This window comes from Pteronotus mesoamericanus, unplaced genomic scaffold (genome assembly GCF_021234165.1).
Source record: "Pteronotus mesoamericanus isolate MK-2021 breed Mesoamerican mustached bat unplaced genomic scaffold, CSHL_Meso_final scaffold_408, whole genome shotgun sequence".
Lineage (NCBI taxonomy): Eukaryota > Metazoa > Chordata > Mammalia > Chiroptera > Mormoopidae > Pteronotus > Pteronotus mesoamericanus.
In genome coordinates, this window is record NW_026555315.1 from 3,824,707 (window position 1) to 3,850,713 (window position 26,007).

Here is a 26,007-nt window from a genome sequence, read left to right on the forward strand (position 1 = left end):
AGTTCATTTACAAAAGTGCAATAACATTGGACAAAGTTCCAAGTATTCGTTCACAATCATAGAGAAGCCCCTTCCTACGGCCTATAGAGCAAGACGTTAGCGATATTTTTCCTGCGCTAGGCGCTCTTCAGAGGGGTGACGAGCTGAACGAGGCTTTCCAGCCTGACCCCTGGCGAGGTCACACTTCCCAGCCACACTTCCCAGCCACACTTCCCAGCCACACCCAAGATGGCTACCTACCGCAGCCCGTCCCTGTGCCTCGCGCAGGAGCACTTCCGGCTGCCACTCCCAACAGGGCGCCAGCAGCGCGCTCGGGGGCGGAGCCAGTGGCGGAAGTGGGCGTGGCAGGGACGGAGGCCGAGAAGGCACGCACCTGAGACAAAACCCTGGAAGTGGGAGCCGCGGGGTCGCAGGGATGATACCCCCGCAGGAAGCGTCCGCCCGACGGCGGGAAATTGAGGACAAGCTGAAGCAGGTGAGGCTGGGCTGGGGCTTGGAGGCGGCGGAGGAGGGGAGGCGAGGGGCCGAGATCGGGCCGCGGCATCCACTCAGGGAGGAGGCGGGGGTGAGTGGGGCACTCCCCGCACGGAGATGGGCTCGGCGGCTAGGCCGTGGGGCCGCGGCGCGGTGGTCTGCGGCCCGGCTGCTGCTGACGCCCTCGCCTGCGCTCCCGCAGGAGGAGGAGACGCTGTCCTTCATCCGGGACAGCCTGGAGAAGAGCGACCAGCTCACCAAAAACATGGTGAGTAAGCTCTTAGCTAGGAGGAGCTGACAGGCCCCAGGTCCTGGAGGGCAGCGCTGCGACCTAGGGGTTCCGGTCCGTAAGGCCTGGGGCTCTGGCCGGGGCACTGATGGCGGTAACGGGTGGTTTCTCTAGCAGAAGTGTGGCCTGTCTCCTACCTAGCTCCTTTCCCCTTGTCCGCCTCCTCGCCGAGGACGCTGCTGCCCACGCCGGCCTGCACTGTCTGCTTTCTCTCCAAGCTCTGCATTCCTTTCTCCTCTCCTTCCGCAGACATTTGTGAGGCTGACTTAGGTGGGCTGCGTATTGCTCGTATGTCATTCTCAACGCAAGCGATGGGAGGGCGGAGGGCAGGGTTAGCCCTTCTGAGATTCCTGAAGGCAGATGGAACTCAGCCTTCACTCCCCGAGGGCTGTGGGGGTAGCAGGAGCGCCGAAGTCAGATCTGACAGGTAACTCAGAGGTTCAGTTAACTCATCCGATAAACCGGAGTCGATGCCAGCCTCCCAATGTGGCTGTGAATGTCATAGACACTAACACATGGGAACACATCTGATAGTTTGCCTGGTATACAATAGGCGCTCAACAAATATGTTTTCTTTTTTATTTCTAGAGGAGACTGTAGCACAAATTGAATAAATACAAACTTGGGCAGGTACTTAGTAACACAATCATAAAGTCCTAGTCCTCATTTAATGAGATTCATCCTTAGAGTAGCTTCTGAAAATGCCAGCAATGCATTTGAGGCTACTCCGTAGGAAACTACTTCCTGTTCAGCCTAGGAAAGCCTCAGGAAGAACAGAAGTTGAGCTTCGGCTTCAAAGGGTGGAAGGGAAACCATCCTGGGGTGATTATCTTAGGAGGAGTTCATTTGATGTTGGAATTGCCTTCAAATCAAACTTCATCCGATTTATTTGGACCGCCTCCTATGTGCTGGGCTCAGAGTCGGTGCTGAGGATACAGCGGTGAACAGCTACACCCCCGTCCCTTCCCTAATGGAGCTTATGGTCTAGAACACCAGAGAACGGGCGGCAAATGGCCCAGCCCGGGGGGAGCTAGCAGCGGTGCTGGGAGGGCAGTGAGCCTGAGAGCCGGGGGTCCCCCGCAGGTGTCCATCCTGTCGTCCTTCGAGAGCCGCCTGATGAAGCTGGAGAACTCCATCATCCCTGTGCACAAGCAGACAGAGAACCTGCAGCGGCTGCAGGAGAATGTTGAGAAGACTCTGTCCTGCCTGGACCACGTCATCAGCTACTACCATGTGGCCAGTGACACGGAGAAGATCATCAGGGAGGGGTGAGCTAGGGCCAGAGGGTCACATTCTTAATGCCTCCTGGACCGGCGGCCCTCGGCCTTGGAAGGGAGGGGCAGAATACGTGTATATTTGAGCCTCTGTATCAGCGCTCACCCTTCCCCTTCCAAATACCGTTCCCTTGGTCCTCCTCTCCACCTTCCACCCGCCGGCTTACACGGCTCCTTTCCCTCCCAGCCCCACAGGGAGGCTGGAAGAGTACCTGGCGAGCATGGCCAAGATTCAGAAGGCGGTGGAGTATTTCCAGGACAATAGCCCAGACAGCCCAGAGCTCAACAAAGTGGTAAGGGGCTAGCAGGGTGGTGTGAGGGGTCTGGGGACACCAGTCCCTGCCCTGGTCTCACGAGAGACTGAACCAGCTTGAAGGAGAGTATAGTGGGATAAACAGGACTAAATAATACAGTACACATACCGTAGTCCTTAAGACCTCTGCCTCAGGAGTTGCGGGTATACGTTTCTATTGCATTTGTATAATTTAAGTAAATTATAAATTACATATACAGTATAATTTGACATTTGATTTTTATAAATGCATTTGTGGTTTTTTTATTGTGGTAAAAGTACATAATGTAAAAGTTTATCAATTTAGCCATCTTTTAAAATTTAGTTTTTAATTGCAGTTGACATGCGATATCTTATTAGTTTCAAGGGCGCGATTAGACATTTACATCCCTTACGAGGTGATGGCCCCACTGCGTTTGCGCCCCTCTGACACACGCGGAATTATGACGATAGTACTATCTGTATTCCCTGTGCTGTGCTTTACGGCCCTGCGACTATTTTTATAACTCCAATTTGTACTTCTTAATCCCTTCCCTTTTTCACCTGACTCTTCCCACCTGGCGACGACCAATTTGTTCTCTGTATCTATGTATTTATTTCTGTCTGTTTGTTCATTTATTTGGGGGTTTGTTTGTTGGGTTTTTTTTTGGATTCCACGTATAAGTGAAGTCATATGGCACTTGCCTTCCTCCGTCTGACTTATTTCACGTAGCATGATGGCCTCTCTAGGTCCCTCCACATTTCAGCCATTTTCAAGCACACAGCTCGGTGGCACCCAGGCCCTCCCCTTGGTCACTCAGCTGTCACCACCCTCCTCTCCAGGGAGCTTCATCAGCCCGGACTGGGCCTCTTATCCGCTCAACCCCAGCCCCTCCTCCTTTCCCTCCAGCTCCTGGCAACCATCATTCTACTTTCTGTCTCTATGATTTGGCTATTTTAGTCCATAATCACTAGTCCATCTTCTGCCTCTATAGATGTGCCTTCCCTGGACTTCTCGTATCAGTGGAATCACACAATTAAGTGACCTTTTGTGTCTTGCCTCTTTCTCTCAACATTTGCAAAGTTCGTTCATGTCGTAGTGTGTACATATCAGCGCTCACTCCTCTGTGTTGCCAGTTGCCACCTTGTGTGGTTAGGCCCCGTTGCCTGTGTCCATTCCTCACTTGGCGGGCACTCCACCTTTTGGCTGTGATGAAAAATGCTGCTGTGAACCCTCGTGTACACACTTTTGTGTGCGCATGTTTTCACTTCTCGTACATGTTCTGGATACCTGCCCTTTATCCCCTTATCAAATATGTGATTTGCAAATATTTTCTATCATTCTGTGGGTTGTCTTTTCATTTTTTTGATGGTATCAGTTTCAGCACAAATGTTTCTAATGTGGCAGAGTTCAATGTATCTATTTTTTTTATTTTGCAAACCCTTTTCTAACAAGAAGACAAATAGTGCAGTGAGGAAATAATCCACCAATATTCATGAAGTATCTACTTATAAAACCCTGCGTTCCACCTGTGAACATACAGTTTGTGAGAACACGAGGCAAAGATATAATCAAGGAAGCCTTCCTGGCATTTCCTCTCTGGGTTAAAGGAAGTGAAGGCCGAGGAGAGGGAGGCGAGGGCCAGCCGAGCGTGGGAGCAGCAGCAGACCCTCTCCCTCCCTTGGCTCCCGCAGAAGCTGCTGTTTGAGCGCGGGAAGGAGTCTCTAGAGTCCGAGTTCCGCAGCCTAATGACCCGGCACAGCAAGGTCGTCTCCCCTGTGCTCATCCTGGACCTGATCAGCGGCGAGGAGGAGCTGGAGGTCCAGGAGGAGGTGCCCCTTGAGCACCTGCCCGAGGGCGTGCTGCTGGACGTGGTCCGCATCTCACGCTGGCTGGTGGAGTACGGACGCAACCAAGGTGAGACCTGCGCGGGCCCGTCTCTCTTTATTTCTTTGATCCGCCTGCGGTTTTTTCTTTTCAATAAAAAGTTTAATAGGAAATAATATAGCAATAAATCTACAGCTTGTGTATCAAATTCCGAGTCTAGCCAAATCCAAGCTGTTCTTTACATACCTTATTTTCCTGTTTCTTTATCTCTTATTTTGGATTAATTGTAAAACTTTCAAGTAGCACACAAAGCCTCAGCTGAAAAGCAAAGGTCCGCCTCCTCGCTTCCTGGATGCCCACAACATTATGGCCCAGATACGAGCGCTGTTACGGTTGGGTCACACCCTTCCCGAGGCCCCTGCAGCGGAGGGGATGTGAGTGAGAGTGTGCGCCCGTGTGCCCTGCCCTCGCTCCCCAGTGGATGGCCGTGTGCCGAACTCCGCCCCGCGGGCGTTCGCGGTTTGTAACCTGTGAGAGGCCTTGGGCTGCTCCATGGCAGCGCGCGCACGTTTGCTTTGTTTTTTTTTTAATGTCCACACGATATTCCATGGTGTGGCAGTGCCATCATTTCTTTAGCCAGCCCTCGGATTAAGAACAAAAAATCGTGAATTAAATATTTTAGGAAACAAAAATTCCAATGAATATTTACTTTTAAGCTTTTTAGCTCTCTGTGCTCTTCCTCTTGTTAGCGTGCGCGCACACCACGTTCTCGGTGTGCACTCCCGTCCTCCCTGCCTTCCCGTGAGGACCGCCTGGTGGCAGGTCCCAGGACCGCCCTGCACCAACCGCATAAACATGTCATGGCGTGTGTGCTGAGCTGGGGGGCTGTCTAGGTCTAGGTCAGGCGCCTTCTTGGATAAGAGGGAGGCCAGCGGACGCCTCCAGACTCCTCTTCACCCTTCAGACAGCCTCTGTGCTCCAGCCCATTTTCTACAGTGGGGTTCCTCGCGACACATTTGTGGGGAAGTGCTGAAATGCCCCAGGGGTCCCCCCTTTTCCATGCTCAATTGCATTTTGGGGTTTCCCAGCTTATCAGTTCTGATAAGGAGCGTTGCTCTGAGCACACTTGTGTGAATTGCTTTTCTTATTTAGGGAATTCTTTAGGGTATTTTATCAAAGGTGCAATTAGGTAGCGAGTTCCTCTCCAGGTAGATGGGGACATGTGACAGCTCTGTTACTTGTTCTTCATTAGAGCTGTCACAGTTACTTGTTCTTCATTAGAGCTCACAGTCCTCTGATCTTTTTTTGAAGGTCTTATTTATTTTTAGAGAAAGAGGGAGGGAGAAGAAGAGGGAGAGAAACAGCAATGTGCGAGAAACACATTGATCAGCCACCTCCCATGTGACCCCTACCGGGGTCCTGGCCTGCAACGCATGCATGTGCTCTGACTGGGAATGGAACCGGCGACCCACCAGTTCACGGGCTAGCGCTCAGCCCACTGAGCCACAGCAGCCAGGGCTCCTCAGATTCTAAAAAGATTTTCACTTTGTCAATGGCTAAAAATAGGGTGGGTTTTTCATTCACTGACATTAGTTGTCTCTTTGCCTCCTATAAATTGTTCACATCCTTTGACTCCTTACCAAGTTGAATCTGGATGTTAGCTTTATATTTTTTATCTTAAAAAAAAATTGGCTTGAGAACTTAAAAATGATCCGTTCTGTTGGGGGATGCTTTCCCTTTTCAGAGTCTGCCCGACTCGAGATGAGGCCCTGTGGGTGGCTGTGAGCAGGAGCGGGTGCTAGGGGAGAGTCAGCAAGAAGAATCAGCGGGCGCCACCACCGCCCCGCGGAGCTGGTCTAGAGGGGCAGGCAGGGCCCCAGGCTGGCCGCCACAGCCCTGTCGCCCCGTCTCTCCTCAGACTTCATGAACGTCTACTACCAAATCCGCTCCAGCCAGCTGGACCGCTCCATCAAGGGCCTGCGGGAGCATTTCCGGAAGAGCAGTTCTGCCTCCGGGGTGCCCTACTCCCCAGCCATCCCCAGCAAGAGGAAAGACACGCCCACCAAGAAGCCCGTCAAGCGGCCAGGTGAGTCCCCGCGCCGGCCTGGAAGCGCCAGCCGAAGGCGGCGTGGGCCCTGGACTGCTGTCGGCCACCCTGGCCGTAGCCGCGTCGGCCCCTCCGGAGCTTGTCCTCGGAGTAGCCCCAGCTGCAGGTGCGCGGGACGGGAGGCACGTGTCTGCTCACCCATCGAGGCCCCCATCCAGCGAGGCTCTCCCTTCTACTCAGCAGAGTCTGGGGGTCACATCGGGGTCTTTGGAGTCGGGAGGGGAGTCACAGATGGGGGGCAGGGTGCCGGGTGCCACGGCAGAGCCACTCGCTGGGCCCCTTTCCCTCCCCCGCTATCCCATCGGGAGGCTCGCGTGCTGCTGCAGCCATGACCGTGGGATGGGACAGGGGCAGCCTTCACTTTCCAGAAGGCCAGGGTGGCTTGAAGTGGCATATTGCTGAGAGGGGACAGCTGACACTTTCCGTCAGTCCAGAAAGGAAGAAGTCTCAGCCCATTCCCCGCCCCAAGGAAGTCCCTCTGGCTGCCAGGCTGCACTGCGAAGTTCGGGCCTTTGGGTGGGGAAGTCGAGAGAGGGGTGTTGAGCAGGGAGAGGCCTGGGCCAGGTGCTGTTGGTGCCCTGGGTGAGCAGCTCACTGTCCTTCTCGCAGTCATCACGTCCTTCCGTGGCTACTTGGTTATCAGGAGCTAACTGTGGTCTGTGCTGGTCAACAGCGACCCTTCCTGTCGCTGTAGCTTGGCAAGTGTGGTGCAGCCCGGCTGCTGAGGTGCTGCCGCGGCTGGCGTGGCCTCTGGGGCCCGCCCCTCACGGCAGCAGGCTGGGTGCCGAGCTTGCAGTCTTGCCGGCCCTCGGTGTCCGTTCACACCCCACAGGGCGCCTTTGTCCCGGGTATGGGGCGCGGGGGCGGGACAGGACGGCAGAGCAGAGGCTGCCCTGGGGGCTGCACAGGGGGAGCACCGAGGGCCAGGTGGCCCTGGGAGGAAGCGCACTGCATCCCCCCTCCAGTGGGGTGCCCTGGCCACCCATCCCGGGACCTGTGAGTTCGCGGTGCCAGCCTGTCCGGCTGCGGCTGCCCCATGCAGGCGGCCCCTCTCTGTGCCTCTGTGTGTCCAGCCAGGCTGTGCCTGGGAGGCCGCCTGGGCCTCGGTGGTCCATGCCCTCTTCCCCTCAGTCCCATCTCCAGCAGCCCCTGGAGGCCCCAGGGCCTGGAGGGCTCTGCCCCAGGAGTGCTGGTTGGCCGTGCAAGGACAGGGCCCTCCAGGAGAGGGCGCTCACCCAGGAGCGAATCCATCCTTGGCTTGTAGACCCAGGAGGAAAACCATCCGGGAGGGTCCCTCTGGTTTCTGTGAGTTTTCAAGAGCTGTCAGGAGCTGGTGGACTCAGCACTGAGGTGGGGACCAGGGAACCGGGCCCGGGGACCTCTGTTCCTGGGGACCTCCATTCCTGGCTCGGGGAGCGGAGCCGGGAGGCTCGGTTGGTGGTGATGAGACACCAGGCTCCCGGCCGTGGTGACCGGGTGCCTAATGGCCGGGTGCGCAGCCCGGGTCATGGCCAGGCCAGTGTGCTGGCTGGGCGTGGAGGGTCCGCGGGCCCACCTGCTCCCGGTCCGTTGCGCGGCAGGGACCTGACCTGCCATTAGCGGGAGCACAGGGAGGCAGGTGCTCAGCTGGGGCCCTGAAGCTCTCCGTAGCCAACGGCGGTGCCAACGGAAAGGAACGAGCCCCTCCAGACCTGGCCCCTCTCACTCTGCCTCGCCTTTTGCGGGGCGTGTCCAGGACTCCAGTGGCCTCGCCCTGCTCTGAGATTCAGGGGGTGGGACCCAGGAGCCTCCAGGGAACGGGGCCAGGGTTACACTTATGGGTGCCCCCCCTCTCCCAGCACAAGGCAGCTGTGCTCGCCGGTTTGAAATGCCATTTTATTTCCCCACATTTGCTGCCCTGAGGTGTCTCGGCCTGCAGAGGGGGCTGACCCCAGGCTGGGGCGCTGCAGTTGTGTTTGCATTGTGTTTACTTGTGACACTATTGTTTTTTTTCTGTGCAAGAGCATGTACCCTTTCCTGCTGCCCTCTCTCCGCTCTCTGTGAGGTGGCTTCTGTTCACCCCGCTCAGCTTTTGAGATTTTCCCATTGCTTTGGTGCTGTGCGGCGTGGGGAGCTTCGCTGTAGGACGTGGGGCCAGGCTGCCTCCCAGAGCGCTTCCTGTCTCTCCAGCTCCCAGCTGCTTTCTGCTGACTACTGTGTCGCTCCCTGCAGACACTGAGCATGCTCCAGAGCTCTGCCTGGCGGTCTCTGCAGGCTTCCCGAGCTCTGCCCGGGTCCTGCCCCGTGGGGGTGAGGGCTCCGTCTCCCAGCTCCTCCCCGCCAGCCCTCGTTTACTGTCACCTCAAGGCCACTTGGGAGGACTTTCTACTTTGGCTTCTCTTGGTGGACCTCTGCCCCTCACCTCCTTCACCCTCTGCCTATCCTAAAGAGCTCAGGACCGGAATGATGAGGGCCAAAGCAGGGCCAGGAGGCCCCCTTTGGGGGCCGTCCGTTCCTTCATCTCCATCGGCAGGGTCCCCGTGGCCCGGGGTGGGATCTGCTGGGGGAGGTCGTGCCAGGGCTTGCTCAGTGACGGGAGGCCGGGCGTGGGGCCGGGCTGGCCGAGGCGGGGCCGCTGCTGTTTTCTCTCACTCGTTTCCTAGGTCTTCTTACCTCCTCTCTGTGTGGCTCTGGTGACAGGGACGATCCGTAAGGCTCAGAACCTTCTGAAACAGTATTCCCAGCATGGTCTAGATGGGAAAAAGGGGGGCTCTAACCTCATTCCTCTGGAAGGTAATCACCCCGTGTTCCTCTCCTGCTCCCCCTCCTCCACCGTGTGTTCACTCCCGAGGCAGGGCAGAGCCTGCAGCCCCCCAGGAGGGCCTCGGGAGGAACCCTGAGAGGGGACCAGGGGTGGGGACTGCGGGTCCCTGTGCCGCTCCCCCCAGCTGGTGCAGGGACAGGTTTCGTGCCCTGGCTGTGGCCTTGGCCTTGGCCTGGTCCTATCTGGCGGACGGCAGCTCTGCCCTCCCTGAGGCTCCCCACTCCCTCCCCTCCTTGTCTCTGTCCTTGTCTCCTGTTGGAACTCAGAGAAAGTTCTTTGCCATGGGCAGCCCTTTCACGCTCAGACCGGCAGTGGCAGGACCGAGATGGCCTAGGCCTCCTGGTCACCTCCCCAACCTCCAACTTTAGAAGCGGGGTATGTGTGCAGCAAGGCGACAGGCAACTGGTCAGCCATGTCCCTTCTCTCCTGTAAGAGGAGAGACAGCCCCACCCTGGAGGACGTAACCCTCCTTCACAAGCGTGATGCTGGGGGACAAGCAGAAGGCTGTCCCCATGCACTCAGCAGTGACATTTCTCTAACCGGGTCTCTCCCCACACATGGTGAGATGACTCCTGGGGCTGAGCATCAGCTCCTGCAGCTGCCAGAGCCCTTCAGACCCGCCGCTGGTCCTCACAGCTTTCCCCCGGCCCGGGCTTGGGGAGACCAGCCCGTGATGGGGGTCCGGAGCCCCGCGAGTCAGGCTTGAAACGGCTGTTCCTAAGGCAGCCTGAGGCAGGGGAGGGGCTCAGAGCCCTCTCAAGTGTCCCCTCCCCGACAGCCCACCTTACACCCCTCCTGGAGACCAAGGGCTACCTCCTAGTCCCCCCAGGCCGGCCCGCCCAGCCCCTGGATAAATGCTGCTTGTATTTGTGCGGCCAACTTCTTGCTAGGTCACGAGCATTTCCGAGTTAAGCTGTCCAAGGCCCCAAATGACAAGCGGGCCGCTGGCTGGTGGATACCGCTGCCGCCGCCCTCCCAGCCGCCACCAGAGAGCCCAGGTGGCCCCCTGCTTCGAGGATGGGCCAGACCTACCTCCTTCTCTTTCCAGTCTCTCACTCTTCTGGGAACCAGGCCTCCTTGCCTCTCTCCAGGAGGGAGTGTGCACCTGGCTCTCAGGGCCCGGGCCAGGGGCGAGGTTGCCTCTGCTTGGAAGGCAGGCAGAGACGGAAGGCGGCCTCTCGAGGGCAGGGAGCCCCACCAAAGCTCTAGCTCCCGGGATCCAGCCCTTGGCTCATAGAACTAGGTTGCCTGCTGGTGCCCCTGCCCCAGCCTGTAGCAGAGGGATCCAGTCTCCTCCAAAGGGCCCTCCCTCTCTCGGGCTCATGTTGCCCCTCAGATTTTAACCCCATGCCGGCTAGTCTCACAGGCCCTAGCCCACGGCCTTTCTCCATGTTCCCGAAGGCCTGCCTGGGCTGGGAGCAGCCCTCGCAGACCCGGCGTTGTTGGAGTCTCGGCACTGCTGAGTGCGTGACGGTCTCAGGGTGCTGCCTCCTTGACGTGGACGCTGCCTCCCGCCCGTCCCTGGCTGCCCGCTCTCCAGCACAGTCCAGGGCCCTCGGTCCTGGGGTTGGACAAGCCCCATCCAGGCAGCCCATTCGGGGAAGTTTGCCCCCTTACCCTGCTGCCGTCTCCCACCGCGCCCAGCGCCTGGCGCTCTGGGACGTAAGTGCTGCCCCGGCGGTGCTGAAGGCGAAGCAAGGACAGAGGCTGGGTTCAGCCCGGCGCGGCCTGCTGGTCCTCAGCTGCCCACGGCACAGCCCTCCCCACGTGCCACCCGCCGGGCCAGGGGCTGGGAGGCCCACGCCCCCCAAACAGGGAGAGGGCTGTCCCCGCCCAGCGGCTCAGGGCACTGCCGCCCCTCAGGGAGAGACGACATGCTGGACGTGGAGACCGACGCCTACATCCACTGCGTCAGTGCCTTCGTCAAGCTGGCCCAGAGCGAGTACCAGCTGCTGACGGAGGTCATCCCTGAGCACCACCAGAAGAAGACCTTCGACTCCCTGATCCAGGTCCTGCCCTGCCCCGGGGCCCGGCTGCCACGGCAGAAGCTGTCAGTGCAGAAGCTTGAGCTGGGGCCGTGCCTGTTGTCAGGGGCCCTCAAACACAGCCACCGCAGCCACCTTACGCCCTGGGGGTCTACCCTGGTGGCGCGCCCGGCTGGCACCTCCCCATCAGAAGCACACTGGCTTCCCTGACGCCCCATCGGGTGCCCTCACTGTCCCTGGGAGCCAGCTGTCACCACCCTGCCCCCATCCTGAGCTGTGCCCTTGCCCCTCTCAGGACGCACTGGATGGGCTGATGCTTGAGGGGGAGAATATCGTGTCCGCTGCCCGGAAGGCCATCGCAAGACACGACTTCTCCGCAGTGCTCACCGTCTTCCCCGTCCTGCGGCACCTCAAGCAGGCCAAGCCCGAGGTTGACCAGGTGCTCCAGGTATGTGGGAGGGGAGCCTTTGGGGCCACGGGGGTTGGGGGGAGCCTGCTGCCCTGCCCGGCATGGCCTCCCACAGAAACCTCGTTCTCTGCCACTCACCTCGGTGAAGAGGGTGGCCGGCAGCCACTCACAGGTGCTCTGAGAGAAGACGAGGCTTCCCTGGGGGGCGGGGCGGGGAGTGGCGGGGCGGCGCACACAGTGTGTGTGCGGCGGCCCCAGGCCGGGCTCTGCCCGCCCTCCATGTGGCTGTGTGCTGCCTCAGGGCACGGCCGCCAGCACCAAGAACAAGCTGCCCAGCCTCATCGCTTCCATGGAGACAGTTGGCGCCAAGGCGCTGGAGGACTTCGCTGACAACATCAAGGTGCTCCCCCTCCCACCGCCGCGCCGGCCAGCTCACTGTGGGCAGGGCCGCTGGTGACCTGGCTGAGGGACTTGCTCAGAAAGTAGGATTTCAAGTGGGGCAGCCTGCCAGAGGGAGTCTTCTGTTGGCACCTATGGCCTCCCTTTCTTTCTGGGGGCTCCAGGCCTGAGGCTCCTGCCCGCCCTTAACTGGCATGTTCATCCACCCACCCTGGTGCCTTCAGGGTGTCCTGACACCTGTCTGCCAGGAGGTGGCACCATGAGCAGACTGACTGGTGTTGGGGGTGGGTTCGAGGCCTTCTGGGAGCTCTTTCAGGGAGTCTCGCTGTTTTCCCCACAGAATGACCCGGACAAGGAGTACAACATGCCCAAGGATGGCACAGTGCACGAGCTCACAAGCAATGTAGGTCCCGCCCTCAGTCGCTTGGGATCGGGGGCTGCCCAGAGCCACCAGGACAGGACCGTGAAGGCTTAGCCCCTCCAGCAGACTGAGCCTTCCCTCACAGGCCAAACCCAAAGTGGGAAACACGAAGTTTATATCCACCCTTTTCACCGGGCAGCCCCTGCACGTGTTGGAATGGTCCGGGGGGCACGTTGTGCGGGGAGGCCTGACCTCTGGGTCCTGCCCTGACCTCCTGGGACCCATTTTCTTGCACAGGCCATCCTCTTCCTGCAGCAGCTCCTGGACTTCCAGGAGACGGCGGGCGCCATGTTGGCCTCCCAAGGTACTTGGCGCCTCCCAGCGGGGCCCCCAGCCCCTGCTCCCCTCCCTTTGCCTGGAGATGTGATGTTAGGCCCCCTCCGGTGAGGTTTCCTCCAGCCTGTAGAGTGGGGCGGAGACGCGGCCTGTGGCGGGACATCCGGCCGGCGGGCCCCGGGCTGAGCGTCGGGAGGGCGGGGTTCCACTGGCTCTCCTGACCGACCTGTGCCCTGGGGCTCCCGTTTGCATGTTTGGAGGTGCCCCTCCTGCCCCGTCCTCTGTCCGACTTCACCTCCGCTTGCGTGTGCCTGTCCCCCAGTGAGCCTCGCGCCGCTGACCCTCACAGGGGCTGGCTGTCGGGCCAGCCCGGGGGCTTCCTGAGGCTGGCGCGGGAGGGCGCACACATTTCCAGTCATCCGGGCGCTGAGGCCCAGCCCAGCGTGTCTGGGCCCAGGCCCTGCCTGCTGCCCCCGTTTGGGGTGAGGAGCCCTGGGGCAGGCCCAGCGCCCTGGTGTCCCCTGGTCTTCAGCAGGCCGGGCCTGCAGCGCGCTGCTCTCTGGGCTCTGGCTGTCGTGGGGAGCATGACTTGGGAGGGCACAGCTGTTTCTAACCTGTTTTGCACTTTGCACTTTTCTCCCGTCTTTGTCTCCCCTCCTTCCCCTCTGCGCATTGCCTTTCACTCCGTAGTTCTTGGGGACACATACAATATTCCTTTAGACCCCCGAGGTAAGCAGCAGGGTTCTGCAGCCCCACCCTCCCCTTTGAAGCCCTGTGATTGAGGTTCCCTGGGGACAGGCCACCGGACAGACTCAGGACCACTTGGGGAGTGGGGGCATGGGTCCCTCCAGCTCTCGGCCCCCTCACAGCCACTGTCTGCCTCTGCGGTCACCCTGGCAGCGTCCCGCTGTCTCCAGCACCCGCCTGCACCTTCCAGCCCAGCCTAGCACCTGCCTGCCCCTCCAGTCCCTGGCCTTGGCCTTCCACTCTGTAGGCAGGTTCCCGCTGCTCAGCAGGGCATGGCCGAGGAGGTGGGGGGAAGGGGGGAAGGGGCGAGGCCATGGGAGCCTGTTCTGACTCTGCTGTTGACAAATGGGAAAGGCGGACCTTAGATACCACCCAGCATGGGTCAGCGTTGGAGGGCCAGGGGGTGTCCCAGTCCTGTCCTGCCAGACTTCCTGCTGATCATGGGCTGCCCAATCACCATAGAGGGGCCTGCTCCGGCTTCCAGAAGGAGCTCAAGGGAATGGTCCGTGCAGCGGGCTGCAAGCCCGGGAGCTGAGCAGAGCCCCAGCCAGGCCCCGAGCTCCTTTCTGTCCTGTCAGCCAGAGGAAGGCAGGCTCAGAGACTCCCCCCACCCCGGAGTGTGACCTCAGTTGCCCCTGGGCCAAGGGAAGGCGAGTGAGGGTGGCAGCCGCAGCCGCAGCGGCTGCAGTAGCAGGACTTCTCCTCCCCCGCAGAGACCAGTTCCTCGGCCACCAGCTACAACTCCGAGTTCAGCAAGCGCCTCCTGAGCACCTATATCTGTGAGTGCGCTCTGCCCGCCCACCCGCAGCCATGGCCCCTCCCTGCCTCTCCCATCCTCTCCTTTTTGGGTCTCCTACTACCCTGGCCACGCTTCTGAGCCCCTCGACCTTTGGAATTTCAGCCTAGCCTCTGGCTCTGGGGCAGAGGGGCTGGACAGAGGGCTTCTAAGGCTTGTGGAGTCTGGGGTCAGGGAGGGACAGGAGGGACAGGGCTTGGTTTGCAGGTCCTGGGATTGGGTCATTGTGGCCACACTGCCACATGGGCGTGGCCACATCTTTCCCTGTGCAGGTAAAGTCCTGGGCAACCTGCAGTTGAACTTGCTGAGCAAATCCAAGGTGTACGAGGACCCAGCTCTGAGCGCCATCTTCCTACACAACAACTACAACTACATCCTCAAGGCCCTGGAGAAGTAGGTGACCGCGGGTGCTGGTCAGCAGCCCTCCTGCAGCTGCCTGTGCCCTCTGTGTGTCCAGGTGGGGTGGGCAGCGTGTCACTGCCCCGGATCCAGGGGGCATGAGCAGTGCCTTCTGAGAGCTCTTGGCGTTGGCTGGGACGGGCAGGCCCCGCTGGAGCTGCTGCCCCAGGGCCTGGGGCCTGTGGGCCTTAGGAGCCAATTCCGCCCCCTCTGCTCTGTCCCCGCCCCTGCCCCAGGTCTGAGCTGATCCAGCTGGTGGCCGTGACCCAGAAGACTGCGGAGCGCTCCTACAGGGAGCACATCGAGCAGCAGATCCAGACCTACCAGCGCAGGTGAGAGGCGGGCCCTTCTGCTCCCTCCACGCCTATACCTGCAATGCATGTGCCCTTCTCAAAGTCTTAGGATGCTGGGCCCAGCGGGAGTGGGACCAATAATGGGGAGCTGGGGCCCTGTGGACCCCAGTCCTCTTGTTTTATAATCACACTCGTGGGGTGGCAGTGGGAGCCCTGCCCCCCGCCCCTCACTTGCTTTCTCGGAGGCTGTGGTCTGCCCACCGAAGGCAAAGCCGGGTAGGGACTGAGGGCTGCCTGTCAAAGGTGTGGGCGTGTTTGGGCCAAGTGAAGAGCAAGGTGGCAGGAGCGCTCGAACTTGGCTGAGCATCGCTTTGCAGAGCTCCCTCCTCTGCCTCGGGTCTGTGTGTGTCTCTTTTGTCTCTTGCCCCGAAAGTTCCTTCCTCTTCCTTCCCCATGTCCGCCCTCTGCCGCTCCTTTCCTGCTCATCTGCTTCTCCATTTTAGTCTCCCGCGCTGTTGTGAGCATAGATCTGTGTGCTATGATGTGAAGCAGAGATGGTACTATTTGTGCTATTTATTGAATGCTCTGTTCTTGATTTTAAAAGCAAGCATCTCCCAACACTTTCTACTCCCAAGGAAAAATCTCAGTTGTCTTTTGCTTAGTTGTGACCCAGATCGATTCCTACCCTCCCCACTGCCCTTTAGTAGATCAAGAGATTTAAAAAACAAACTAACCTGCCCGAAGAGGCAGCAGCCTGAGGCCGCCCCTCCGCTGCCCTCTGCTTCCTCCCCCTCCTGGCAGTTGGTTAAAGGTGACCGACTACATCTCGGAGAAGAACCTACCTGTGTTCCAACCTGGAGTCAAGGTGGGCTGAAGGCCTGGGCTGGGAAAGGGTGTCTGGCAGACGAGATACTTTTTGTCATGTCTCTTGGGGAGAAAGGACAAGAGGCCCCAGGGAGGCAAGGGCGAGGATGCCTGTGGCCATCAGAACAGCAGGAGCGAGGCCTGGGCACTGGGCGCAGGCGGTTGGGGAGGGAGCGGGGCGGGCGAGCTGCTCTGAGGAAAGCTTTCTGGGCCCCTAGCTCCGGGACAAGGAGCGGCAGATGATCAAGGAGCGGTTTAAGGTGAGTTGGGATCCATCCCCTCTGCTGCCAGCCACTGCTGCTGCTATAGCGACACAGACTCAAACATTTGATTCTTTTTCCACCTTTTTGGTGGCCAGGGCTTCAATGATGGCCTCGAAGAATTGTGCAAGATCCAGAAAGCCTGGGCTATTCCTGACACAGAGCAGAGGGACAAGATCCGCCAAGCGCAGAAGCACATTGTCAAGGAGACTTACGGGGCCTTCCTGCACCGGTGAGCCCTGCGCTCCCCGCCCCCCGGCTCACGCTCTGTGCTTCTCTTCAGGAAAACACGGAGCAGGTGGCGGGTTGCGTGGCAGACCCAGCGCCCTGGGCGTTCGTGTCGGGCCGGGTGGGGCGTCACCCAGGGGCATCCCCGTCAGGAGGGCCTGAGGCTGAGGAGGAGCAGCGGAGGGGCTAGGCCTCCCCGCTGACCACAGTGCCCGGTCAGGTATAGCAGCGTGCCCTTCACCAAGAACCCTGAGAAGTACATCAAGTACCGCGTGGAGCAGGTCGGCGACATGATCGACCGCCTCTTCGACACCTCCGCTTGAACCGGCTCCTGTCCCTGCCTGGTTGCACCAGACCAGCGTGCTCTCGGACACATAAACCCATGTTAACTTGCCTCTGGGCCGGGTGAGTCTGATGTCCTTTGGGACAGGGACGTTTCTTCACTGCCCGGGCCAGGTGCCCTGTCCCTGGACCCTCGAGTCCTGGTCTGCGCTTCTTCCCGCAGCCCCTGTTCCCCACCAGAGCGCTCTGCTAAGCACTGGGCTTCCTGCACACCTTGGGTTTGGTGTCCCTAGCACAGCCTGCAGGGGCCAGGTGATGGCTTCAAGACAGGAAAAGACAGAGGAAGACAAAGGCCTGTGCCCGGAGCTGCCTGGGGAGCACAAGAACAGGGGGCGGGACAGCCCCGCCGCCTGCCCCCATGAGTCGGGGCAGGGCACCGCCCTCTTCAGCTCAGACCCCTGGCAGCCAGGCGGCCAGAGAGGACACGAGCAGCACTGACCTGCGCTCGAAATTACTGCAGAAACGCATTCCCCACCGCCGTCCGCAGGCTGGGTGAGGTGTTCCGTCCCAGGAGTGCGTGCGCTCCATTCCCTCCGGGGCCGGCACCCTGCAGCTGTTCAGAGGAGTTCTCACCGCCCTGCGCGACTCTCAGGCCCCTGCCTCCTGGTCCCCAGTGCCTCCTGGCCCAGGGCCAAGCAGCAGTGGTCGCAGGGAGAGCAGTTAGGCGGGGCAGGGGTGGGGGGCTGGGTGACTGGAGGCCACTGCTGAGTTCCGGAGTGGGGTCGGGGTTGGGGGCTGAGTGGGCCCCACCTGCATAGGACAAGAGCAAACAGCTGAGCTCAATGCAGACAGACCCCACGCTGCGCTTCGGCAGTGGGTTTATTACACACTCATCTCTTGCGGGCCAGTAGAAGGGAGAGCTCAGGGAGACCCAGGGTCCTCCAGGCTCAGGGGAGAGTTGACCTCCCCTCTTTCCAGAGACCCTGCCCGGCCTTCCCTCAGGCCTGCAGCCCCAGGCCCTGCCATGTCAGGTCCTAGGCTGCCACCGCGGGGTGGGGCCCCGTGGGGGGCTGGGCCAAGCTTGCACATCCCCTACATACAAAGTGCAAGGAAGATGGACTGGCTGCACACCACCCCACCACATACAGCAGGAAGAAGGGGTGGCCGGCAGCCTCAGCCCAGCTCCCCCAGAACCCCCTTACTCCTCAGGTGGCTCCTGTGGGGGAGGGACAAGGGAAGGAGCTGTACTTCAGGGCTCACCCCGCCCCCAGGGCGGAAGAGCGAGCCCCGGGGCTGTCAGCCGTATTCCCATTTCCAAGGATTCACAGCCAGCGAGTGTGTGGATCTGGCCCATCCTGGGCCACCTGGAGCTGAAGGAGATCCCCCTGGAAAGGCTCCGCAGGCACAGGGTTATCTCGGGGAGGTTGGAGTCACCCAGGCTTCCGGGGAAGCTAACCCTGCTCCCTGCTCCAGACCCGCTGTTTCCAAGGACGTATGTGGTGGAGCCCAGGGCCAGTGGGGCCTCCCAATAGCCCAGCGGCCCCCAGCCCCATCGGACCTGCCCTTGGCCTCGTTTCTGACCCTCCCCACCCCCAGGAAGGCACCAGCCCCTGCCCACCTTCAGGATTAGGCCCTGCATCCCCACGGTCGTGCTGCCCGCCTCCTGCGGCTGGGCTGGGGCTATTCTTGGCCCCAGATGGCCCGGGCCAGCGCCCTGCCATCAGGACACTCTGTGATGCTGAGGAAGAGCGGCAGTGGCGGGAGGGCGAGGTAGTAAACGGGAGGGCGGGGCCAGGCCCGGGCCCCCAGCACCCAGGGAACTGCCCCAAGAGGGAGAAGCAGGGAGGGCACAGGGCTTACTGAGCAGAGGGCTGCAGGGGGAGGAGCCGGGCGGGGTAAGCGCCAGGGAGGAGAGCGGGTTGGGGCAGCCCAGTGGCAGGCCACGGGCAGGCAGTGTGCGCCGCGGCCTGGAGGGGCCGCAGCCCCTGCGCCCACCAGCAGCAGTGCTGCCGCGGCCTTTAGTGCTGTGTTCTGTGGGTGCAAGTGGGAGGAAGAGGGGCTTCTGGGGGACGTGCAGCGATAGAAAGGTGATGTCCTGCCCCTGGCCCCGCCTCTTGAATGCCTCTGCAGCCCTCTGCCAGCCTCCTCCCAACTCACTGTCACCCGGGAGCTGGGCACCAGCTGCTGCGGTGGGGCTTGGGTTTTCAAATCCCGAACCACAAACCATGTAGTCCCTCTTGACAGTTTCATTCCCCATGTGGGCCTGGGACTCCAGCCCCATCGTCTGGAGAGGTGGGGTGGGAACGGTGAGCTAAGAGATATGCAGATCCCGAGTCACTCTTGGGAGGAGGAGCAGGGACAAGTTGGTGCCCAGGGACAGCGGAGACTCCTGGTGGCTGCGGCGGAGGAGGAGGAGGGGAGGACTGGGAGGTGCAACTGGTCCACGGGGGCTTCCCACATTGGAATTCACACCCCCTGCTGAGTCTTCTCCAATTAGAAGAAGGGCCTTTACAGAATCGTGGATGAGTTTTCCTTGTAAAAATAAAGGCACTCTGCACCACTTAACAGAGGGGAAGGGGTCGTGGACTCAGCCACCAGTGTCTTGTCTCACGTCTGAAATGTCCGGGTTCGCGGGGCAGGAGCTGTGGTGTTTCCGAGAGAGGGATGGGGGGGAAGGATGAGACCTGACAGGTCTGTGGGGTATTTCCTGGGAGGCTGCGCCTGCAGAGTGTTCCGATGGCCTGGGCGCTGCAGTCGGGCCCTGGCTCTCAGGGTCATTGCTTTGCTGTAGCTGGGGGGTGGGGAGGGGAGGCGGGGCTGGGAGATGGCGGCCGTCCAATGGGAGATGAGAGGTGCGAGTGAAATGCTCATTCTGCCCCGAGTTGGTTCAGTGGCTCGAACCCCGGGGGTAAACTGGTGGGAACACAGGCCCCCATCCCGGGTCAGACATGGGCCCAAAGCCAGAGGCCCCCCTTCCGTCTACCCTCACCCCCCACCACTGCTCCGTGCACACAGCACCGGTGTTGCCAAGAGCACAGAGGCTGAGGGTGCCGTTGCCCTGGTCCCTGGGGAGGCAGAGGAGCTCAAAGTCGCAGCTGGTCTCCGAGGTGAGAGCCAGGTGGAGCGCAACGTGTCCATCTTGGCCCACTTGGACCTGCAGGCTCTGGTCCTGCCAGTCCCCCCGGAACCTGTGGAGGAAGGTGCCACAGCCGGGCGCCCAGCCCCTCTCCAAAGGGAGTGCTGGGGGAGACTCGGGCAGGTGCCCAGCTGCCACCCCTGGCCCTCAGGGCTCTAAAAGGGAGAGGGAACGTGAGGAGTGGCGTATGCCAGCGGTCTGGGGGTCTTCCAGGAGAGGGGACTCGCTACAAGGACCTCCATGCTGCAGGTGGAGAGACGGGGGCCCACAAGGTGGCTCCTGGGACTAGAACTCCCGCCTCCCTCACACCTCCTGGGTTGTGAGTCCCGGCGTCCCAGGGCAGTGTAAGCATGCGCCGCGGGTGCACACCCCTGTTCCAGGCCAGGCGAGTGTCCACCCAGGCTGGGGACACAAGGACACCACCAGGGCTCTGGCTCTTCATAAATATGTGCCTCTTGGTGCAGCAGGTTAACACAAGCTGGTGCTTCTGAGCTGGACCGAGAGCGGGTCCTCCTGCTCACCTCCACCCTTTCGCACTCACCACCCTGCCACCTCCACTCTGTGGGCTCCCAGCAGCCGGAGCAGTCACATGGAGGACACTATACTGAAGGATGTCCTGGGGAAGGGGGGGCAGCACATCACCTAGGGGTGGCTGCTGCATGACAAAAGGCAGGGGACCACAGCAGTCCAGGGACTGAGTCCTTTCCCATTCCCAGCTCAGCACCTGGGCCTCACCCCCTCCTCAGCCTGAGGACGCTTACCACATTAAACACATTTGTTGCAAACACCTGCACGTCCACCAGCAGGGGTGTGTTCCCATTGTTTGGAATCTGGATGGTTTCCTGAACCTCCAGGGGTGAGCTGAGGTCAAGGAAGGATGGCCAGGCTGAGGGATGGAGGTCGAGGTCATTCGGGTACCTTGGGCCCAAATCCCAAAACTCATGACTTCACACCTTCCGCCTACCAACTGCTGGTGCACAGAAGCTGCAGCCCTGGACCAAGGGCAGAGTGATGCCAAGTCTGAGCAAAAGGAATGGAGCAGGGCTGCAGGGTCATCGTTAGCAGCTGCCCAAAGGGGCCGGATGCAGCAGCAGTGCCCAAGCTACAATCTCGGTTTCAGTCACTCGTCTAGGGGACTGAGCAGCTGGTCGACGCACTTGTTCTGGGCAATAACCCTGGAGCCTTGGACTTGGCACCCCCACCCCCACTGCCAGACTTCAGGTCTGCAAAACCGGAAGACAAAGCCCAGGACCAAACCCTGCCCACCCTGCACCAGCTTAGGATTTCCAGTCTGCTCCATTTCTACCATCTGGAACCTGTTGCCATGTTCAAGGCCAGCCAAGTGGGCCAGGCAAGCACAGAACACCTCCCCACCCCTTCCCCGACTTGGTCCTTCCAGTCTGGACAGGTGCCAGTGGCCTCCCTTGTGTTTCCATAGTGGGCGCCTGCCTGGCTAAGAACTCAAGCCCTTGTCAAGGTGCCCTGCGCTCAACGATGTGAATGTGCACACCCCTGAGAGTTTTCCTGTCCTTAAACACTGAACCGATTTCATGTAAAAAGCCTTGGCTCAAAGGACTCCAGCAGTGGGGTGAACCCAGCGTCAGGTGGAGGTTAGCTCAAGAGGAAAACCCCCAGGTGTCCTGTTTCCCCACAGATCCTCAGCCTGCCCCAGCCCAGCAGGGCTTTAAAACCGCTCTGTGCGCCCTGGAACAGAACCGACGGAGGTGAGGCGTGGGTTTTCTGGCCCGAAGGAGAAACCCAGCCAGCGTTTGGAGACCTGATCCCAGATAAATGCAGCAGTGGAAGGAAACCCCAAGGCTGAACGTCTGCAGGCACTGATAGGGCTACCGAGGCTTGAAAAGACCCCAGGAAACTGGGAGCAGGCGAGGACCCACCGCACACCGGCACGGGAACGCTAGGAGGACATACAGTGTCTGCGTCCCTCACCGACCAATCAACTTTTCGAGTGCGCTTAAACACCCTGCCGGCCTGCGCCACGCATTGGCGACTGCTGATTTACCGATCTACATGCATCTGGTGGCTTCAGATGGCCACTCGCAAAGAGCCTTTGCCCGTCGCACTCTCCCCAGCCTCACTCGTTTAGGAATTTCTACACAGATTTTTAATTCGGTTGTCTTTGGCGCAGGTTGCCCTCCTTCCCCGTCACCCAAGCAGCCAAGGCTTCCCTGTGAAGTCCCAGAGGCTCCTTACCACAAAGCCTCGCGAGATATGCGGAGACACGGAGGGTCACTGCACGTGAAATGGTGTGTGCTTTTTATTGTATTAACATGTGAAACTCCATCCACTATTCCCTCTCACTCCAGTCCTTTAACATCCAAGCGTACTTCCTACGTGCGTTTAAGTCACCTTGACTGCCAAGGTGCCGTTGAGGGCCTTTTGGCCCATCCGGGAGGGGCCCGGGACTCGGCGCGAGGCCCGGCCGCTGGGAGGCGCCGGCGCAGGGTCAGAGGGCTCAGCCGCCTCGCTCACGTGCGTCAAGTCAGTGGACTCGCGCTCCAGTACGCTGCCGCTCCGGGTGCCCTTCGCAGCGACGCACACGCGGCCTGAGGTTCTGCGCGGGGCGCGGCGCAGCAGGCCCGCGCAAATCTTGCGGAAGCCCTTGCGGAAGTGCTTGGAGACGAGTGCGTAGACGATGGGGTTGACGCAGGAGTTAGCGTAGGAGACCAGGTGCGAGAGGATGCGCAGCGCGTACGTGGCGCGCGTTAGTGGAAAGCGGCCGAACCACACGCAGAGGATAAGCGCGTGGTGAGGCATCCAACAGAGGCAGAAGAGTGCTGCCACGATGATGATCATGCGCGTCACCTTGCGCTTGGCGCGCCGGGCGCCTGAGCCGGCGACCACCGGGTCGACGGCGCGCCAAAGGTAGCGCAGGGTGCGCGCGTAGGTCACGCCGAGCACCAGCACAGGCAGCAGGTAGCTGAAGACAAAGGTGCAGAGGTCCATGGCGCGGCGTTGGGGCGCGCTCCACGCCGGGTGGCACACGGTCAGGTTGGCTAACCTCAGCTGGCGATAGTAACTCAGGTAGGGACCAGAGAAGAGCAGCGACAGCCCCCAAATAAGTCCGATGGCCGCCAGCGCGTTGCGAGGCGTGCGCAGCTCGCGGGAGTGCAGCGGATAGCGGATAGCCAGGTACCTGCGGGTCAGGCCAGGAAGGGAGACGTCGGCTGAGCGGGAGGATTCGCGGGTGCGGGCCCGGACCCTTGCACCTCGAGTCCCATACCGGCTCTCGAGGAAGGTGACCTTTGCTCACGGTCATACCCCATACACCCAGAGGGAGACCCACTGCATCCCGATCATACTCAGCCACGGCTACATGTGGGGCGAGACCCAGCAGCAGGAAAGGCGCGCGTATAGGCCACTCATCTGCTCTTCCCGGGATTATACCACAGTCAGACTCCACCCGGGAGGGCACCCCGAAGGCTGAACCGGCTTTGGGGCTCTGGGAGGCTGTGATTACCCACCAGTGATGGTGCCTGGAGAGGTAGGACCCAGGCGCCTTGAGGCTCTAGCAGACAGCCTGGAGACAGCCTGGTGCCTGTAAGGTACCACGAGGAAACTCCTTTAAAGAAGCCGACGCTCTATGGGTCCCACCAGCGCCCTTGGAACCGACACGCTCCGCGCTCAGTGGAACTGGGAGGTGTAAGCGGAATGTGGCCTCACCCGCTGCTTTTCAAGGGGAGGTGGGAAGCACGCTGGGGCGAAGAGGGCAGGGAGATACTGTAGTCAGGCCCGGATTTCCTCCTCCGGAATCATCCGGGTGTCCTTCCAAGCTCCGGCTTGGGTGTCAAGTCCAAACTCAGGCTTGCTTTTCTCCCCGCCCTTGACCCGGGCCTGGGGGTGAGGTGCAGAGGGGAGGGGCCGAGCCAGGGGTGGGACCTCAGGAGTGCTCGCTCGGACTTTGGCAGGGACCCCATGAAGGACCCAAATTCCGCGGTCCGGACCGGAGTCGAGTGCGCCGAGCAAGCCGTGGCTTCAAGGCTGGCGAGGCGGGGGCGCCGGAGTTTGACGCCATGAGACCGCCGGCTTCGCGCACATGATTATTGGATGGGCGACTGGGAGCAAGTCACTCACGAACTCAGTCTCGTCTGTAAATTGGGGACAGTAATCCCGCCCCTCCCAGCCTCACACGGACGTGGAGCTTCAAGCCAGACCAAGCACAGTGAAAACGCTGTGCCCCCAGAAGTGCGGGGCTTTGCCGGCTGCCTGCAGCCCTAGAGAGCTGAGGTCTGCAGCCTGCCACCGCCCCGCAAGGACGCACCTAACAGAGGGACACCGCGGTCCCCCGTTCTTACTCCTCTTTCTCCAAAACGCCGCCTTGACTTTCACTCCCTCCTGGTCTCTGACATCTCAGAGTCCTTTTCTACTCTTCGGTGCGTCTTTCCTTGACCCATGAGTCCCACCCGGGCCTGGGAGGCCATCCCATGGGCTGCCAGGGTGCTTGCTTACCTGTCCAGGGAGACGGCGGCCAGCGTGAAGCTGCTGGCATGCATGGTGAGGAAGATGAGGAAGTGCACGGCCTTGCAGAGCAGCCAGCCGAACACCCAGCCATCCAGGGTGTAGATGGTGGCCTGGAAGGGTACACAGCACAAGATGAAACACAGGTCGGCCACGCCCAGGTTGAGGATGAACAGGTTGGTGGTGCTGATAGCCTGGCCCCCGCGCAGCAGCACGGCCAGCACCAGTATGTTGCCCACGGTGCCCACGAGAAAGATGAGCGCGAATAGCATGGGCACGATGACTGCCTCGGGCTGCCAGCTGTCCCCGCCGCCCGTCTCGCTCACGCCCGCGGCCCCAGGGCCACCCGAGCCGTTCATGGTGCCGCCGAACCCGAGGGCACCCGGGCTCCTGCAGCCCTCTGGGTCTTGTCGTGCGCGCAGGTCCGGCGGTCCAACCGCTGCAGAGCCTGGTGCGACTCAGCGGAGCTGCGGGCGGAGTGAGCTTCGCGGCAGCAGTCGCTGCAAAGGAGGATGCACTGGAGTCAGGGGGAGGAGCGAGCAGCTGTCGGGGGTGGGTTGATCCCCGGAGGCGGTTGGCCGCGAAGTGGGGAGGGCTGTCGAGTGGGCCTGGCGCGTCCGGGCCGAGACACAGGCAGTCCACCCCGGGGGCGCAGGGCCCTCTGGTGTCGTCGGCGCGCTTCAGCCCCCGTGTCGCGGCTGTGCCAGGCTGAGCCGCGAACTGACCTCCCCGGCAGACGCTGGAGTGCTGGAGGGACCGATCGCTGGGACCTGCGTGTGCGCTGCGCTGCCGGGGGCGCTCTTCCGCGACCCTGCGCGCCTTGGCGCTTCCCTGCAGCCTGGTGCGGGCGCCGGACCTCCCCGGACTGGCTGGGGGGTGTCCTAGAAAGATTTCCGGGCGGGTGCTAAGAGGTGGTGGTGGAGAGGTGACAAGGGGAGGAGGCAGATGGCGGGGCGGGGGTGGGGGCTCGGTTTTCTAGAATTGGCGAGTGGGACGGCCCTGCCCGGTATCGTGCGCCTCTGCCCATTTGTAATTCCCCGGAGGGCCACGCCTCGCAGAAGAGCTCAGAGACCCCAGAGAGCGCGGGTGGGGATGAGGGACCTGGGTCGGCTTCTTCTCATTCCCTTCTCTCCCACTGCACGTTCTCCCTCCAATTCAAGATAATAAATAGTGGTTATCGAGCATCTCCTGTGTCAGGCTCCGTCCTGGGCGTTCTGCCTCAGTTCCCTCAGTGGTAACACGGGGTAATAAGTCTCAGAGGGCTCTCGTGAGAACGGAACGGAATGTGTCTGCGAGTCCTGCAGCCAGTTAGTTGAATCTGAATGAATCAAACTCTTCTCTCTCTTCTTATCCTAGTCCAGCGATTTGCAACCTTTTTCACTTTATGGCACAGATAAACTAATTGCCAAAATTCTGTCGAATACCAAAAAATATGCTTTGCCAATCTGATGACAAAAAAAAAGGGGGGGAGAAAAAAGTAGATACAAATTTGATTCATTCACACCGGATGGCTGTGGTTTTGGCTGTTGTCTTTTTTTTTTTTTTTTTTTTGGACAGTCCAAGGGAATAGGGGTCAGTGCACCTGAATAAATATTCAGGTATTGTATGTTTTCAAAATTCTTATGGCATGGCATGCCTCTTGAAGCACATGGGTTGAAAATCGCTGCCCTAGTCCGATACCCAAAAAGGTAAAACTTTAATACAAAGTGACAGAGTTCCATGCACCAGCAGTATCTTCCTAGATGGCCAGGAGAGTTTTTAGGTTGCCGTAACATTTAAATATGTTTTCAGTTTTGACATGTTAGTCATTGAGCATTTGTGGCATGGGACCATTACTGTTTTTACAGAGTTCAGATCTGCCAGTTCACTGAGTGTGAGAATCACCGCCTTCTGCCTCCTCGCTGCTGCACCTTTCCCTGCCCATTCCTTGGCTCGTGGGTCAAGGCCATTCTTTTTCCTCTTCCCCCAACCCCCCAGGGCCTCAGCCTCA

General features: G+C 60.3%; 2 protein-coding genes across 5 annotated transcripts; one reads left to right on the forward strand and one right to left on the reverse strand.

Annotated features, from left to right (window-relative positions):
* The first annotated feature begins 334 nt into the window (after positions 1–334).
* On the forward strand, positions 335–17,147 carry EXOC7 (exocyst complex component 7). Of its 4 annotated transcripts, XM_054593352.1 has the most exons (20): positions 367–475; positions 677–742; positions 1,847–2,031; positions 2,225–2,330; positions 4,004–4,226; positions 6,055–6,222; positions 8,923–9,015; positions 10,910–11,055; positions 11,327–11,479; positions 11,742–11,840; positions 12,180–12,242; positions 12,498–12,564; positions 13,227–13,265; positions 13,997–14,062; positions 14,352–14,472; positions 14,715–14,810; positions 15,573–15,636; positions 15,854–15,895; positions 15,994–16,127; positions 16,344–17,147. In XM_054593352.1, the coding sequence occupies exons 1-20, from the start codon at positions 416–418 to the stop codon at positions 16,444–16,446; spliced, it is 2,094 nt and encodes a 697-aa protein (XP_054449327.1). In that variant the 5' UTR covers positions 367–415; the 3' UTR covers positions 16,447–17,147. The 4 variants fall into 4 exon arrangements, with proteins under 4 accessions (XP_054449323.1, XP_054449324.1, XP_054449326.1 ...); XM_054593348.1 differs by lacking the exon at positions 13,227–13,265 and having other exon boundaries at positions 335–475; positions 16,344–17,145; XM_054593349.1 differs by lacking the exon at positions 8,923–9,015 and having other exon boundaries at positions 335–475; positions 16,344–17,145.
* Positions 17,148–21,899: 4,752 nt separating this feature from the next.
* Positions 21,900–24,376, reverse strand: GALR2 (galanin receptor 2). The gene is made up of 2 exons (XM_054593017.1): positions 24,009–24,376; positions 21,900–22,695 (listed from the first exon to the last, which is right to left on the reverse strand). The coding sequence occupies exons 1-2, from the start codon at positions 24,374–24,376 to the stop codon at positions 21,900–21,902; spliced, it is 1,164 nt and encodes a 387-aa protein (XP_054448992.1).
* Between the last annotated feature and the right edge of the window lie 1,631 nt (positions 24,377–26,007).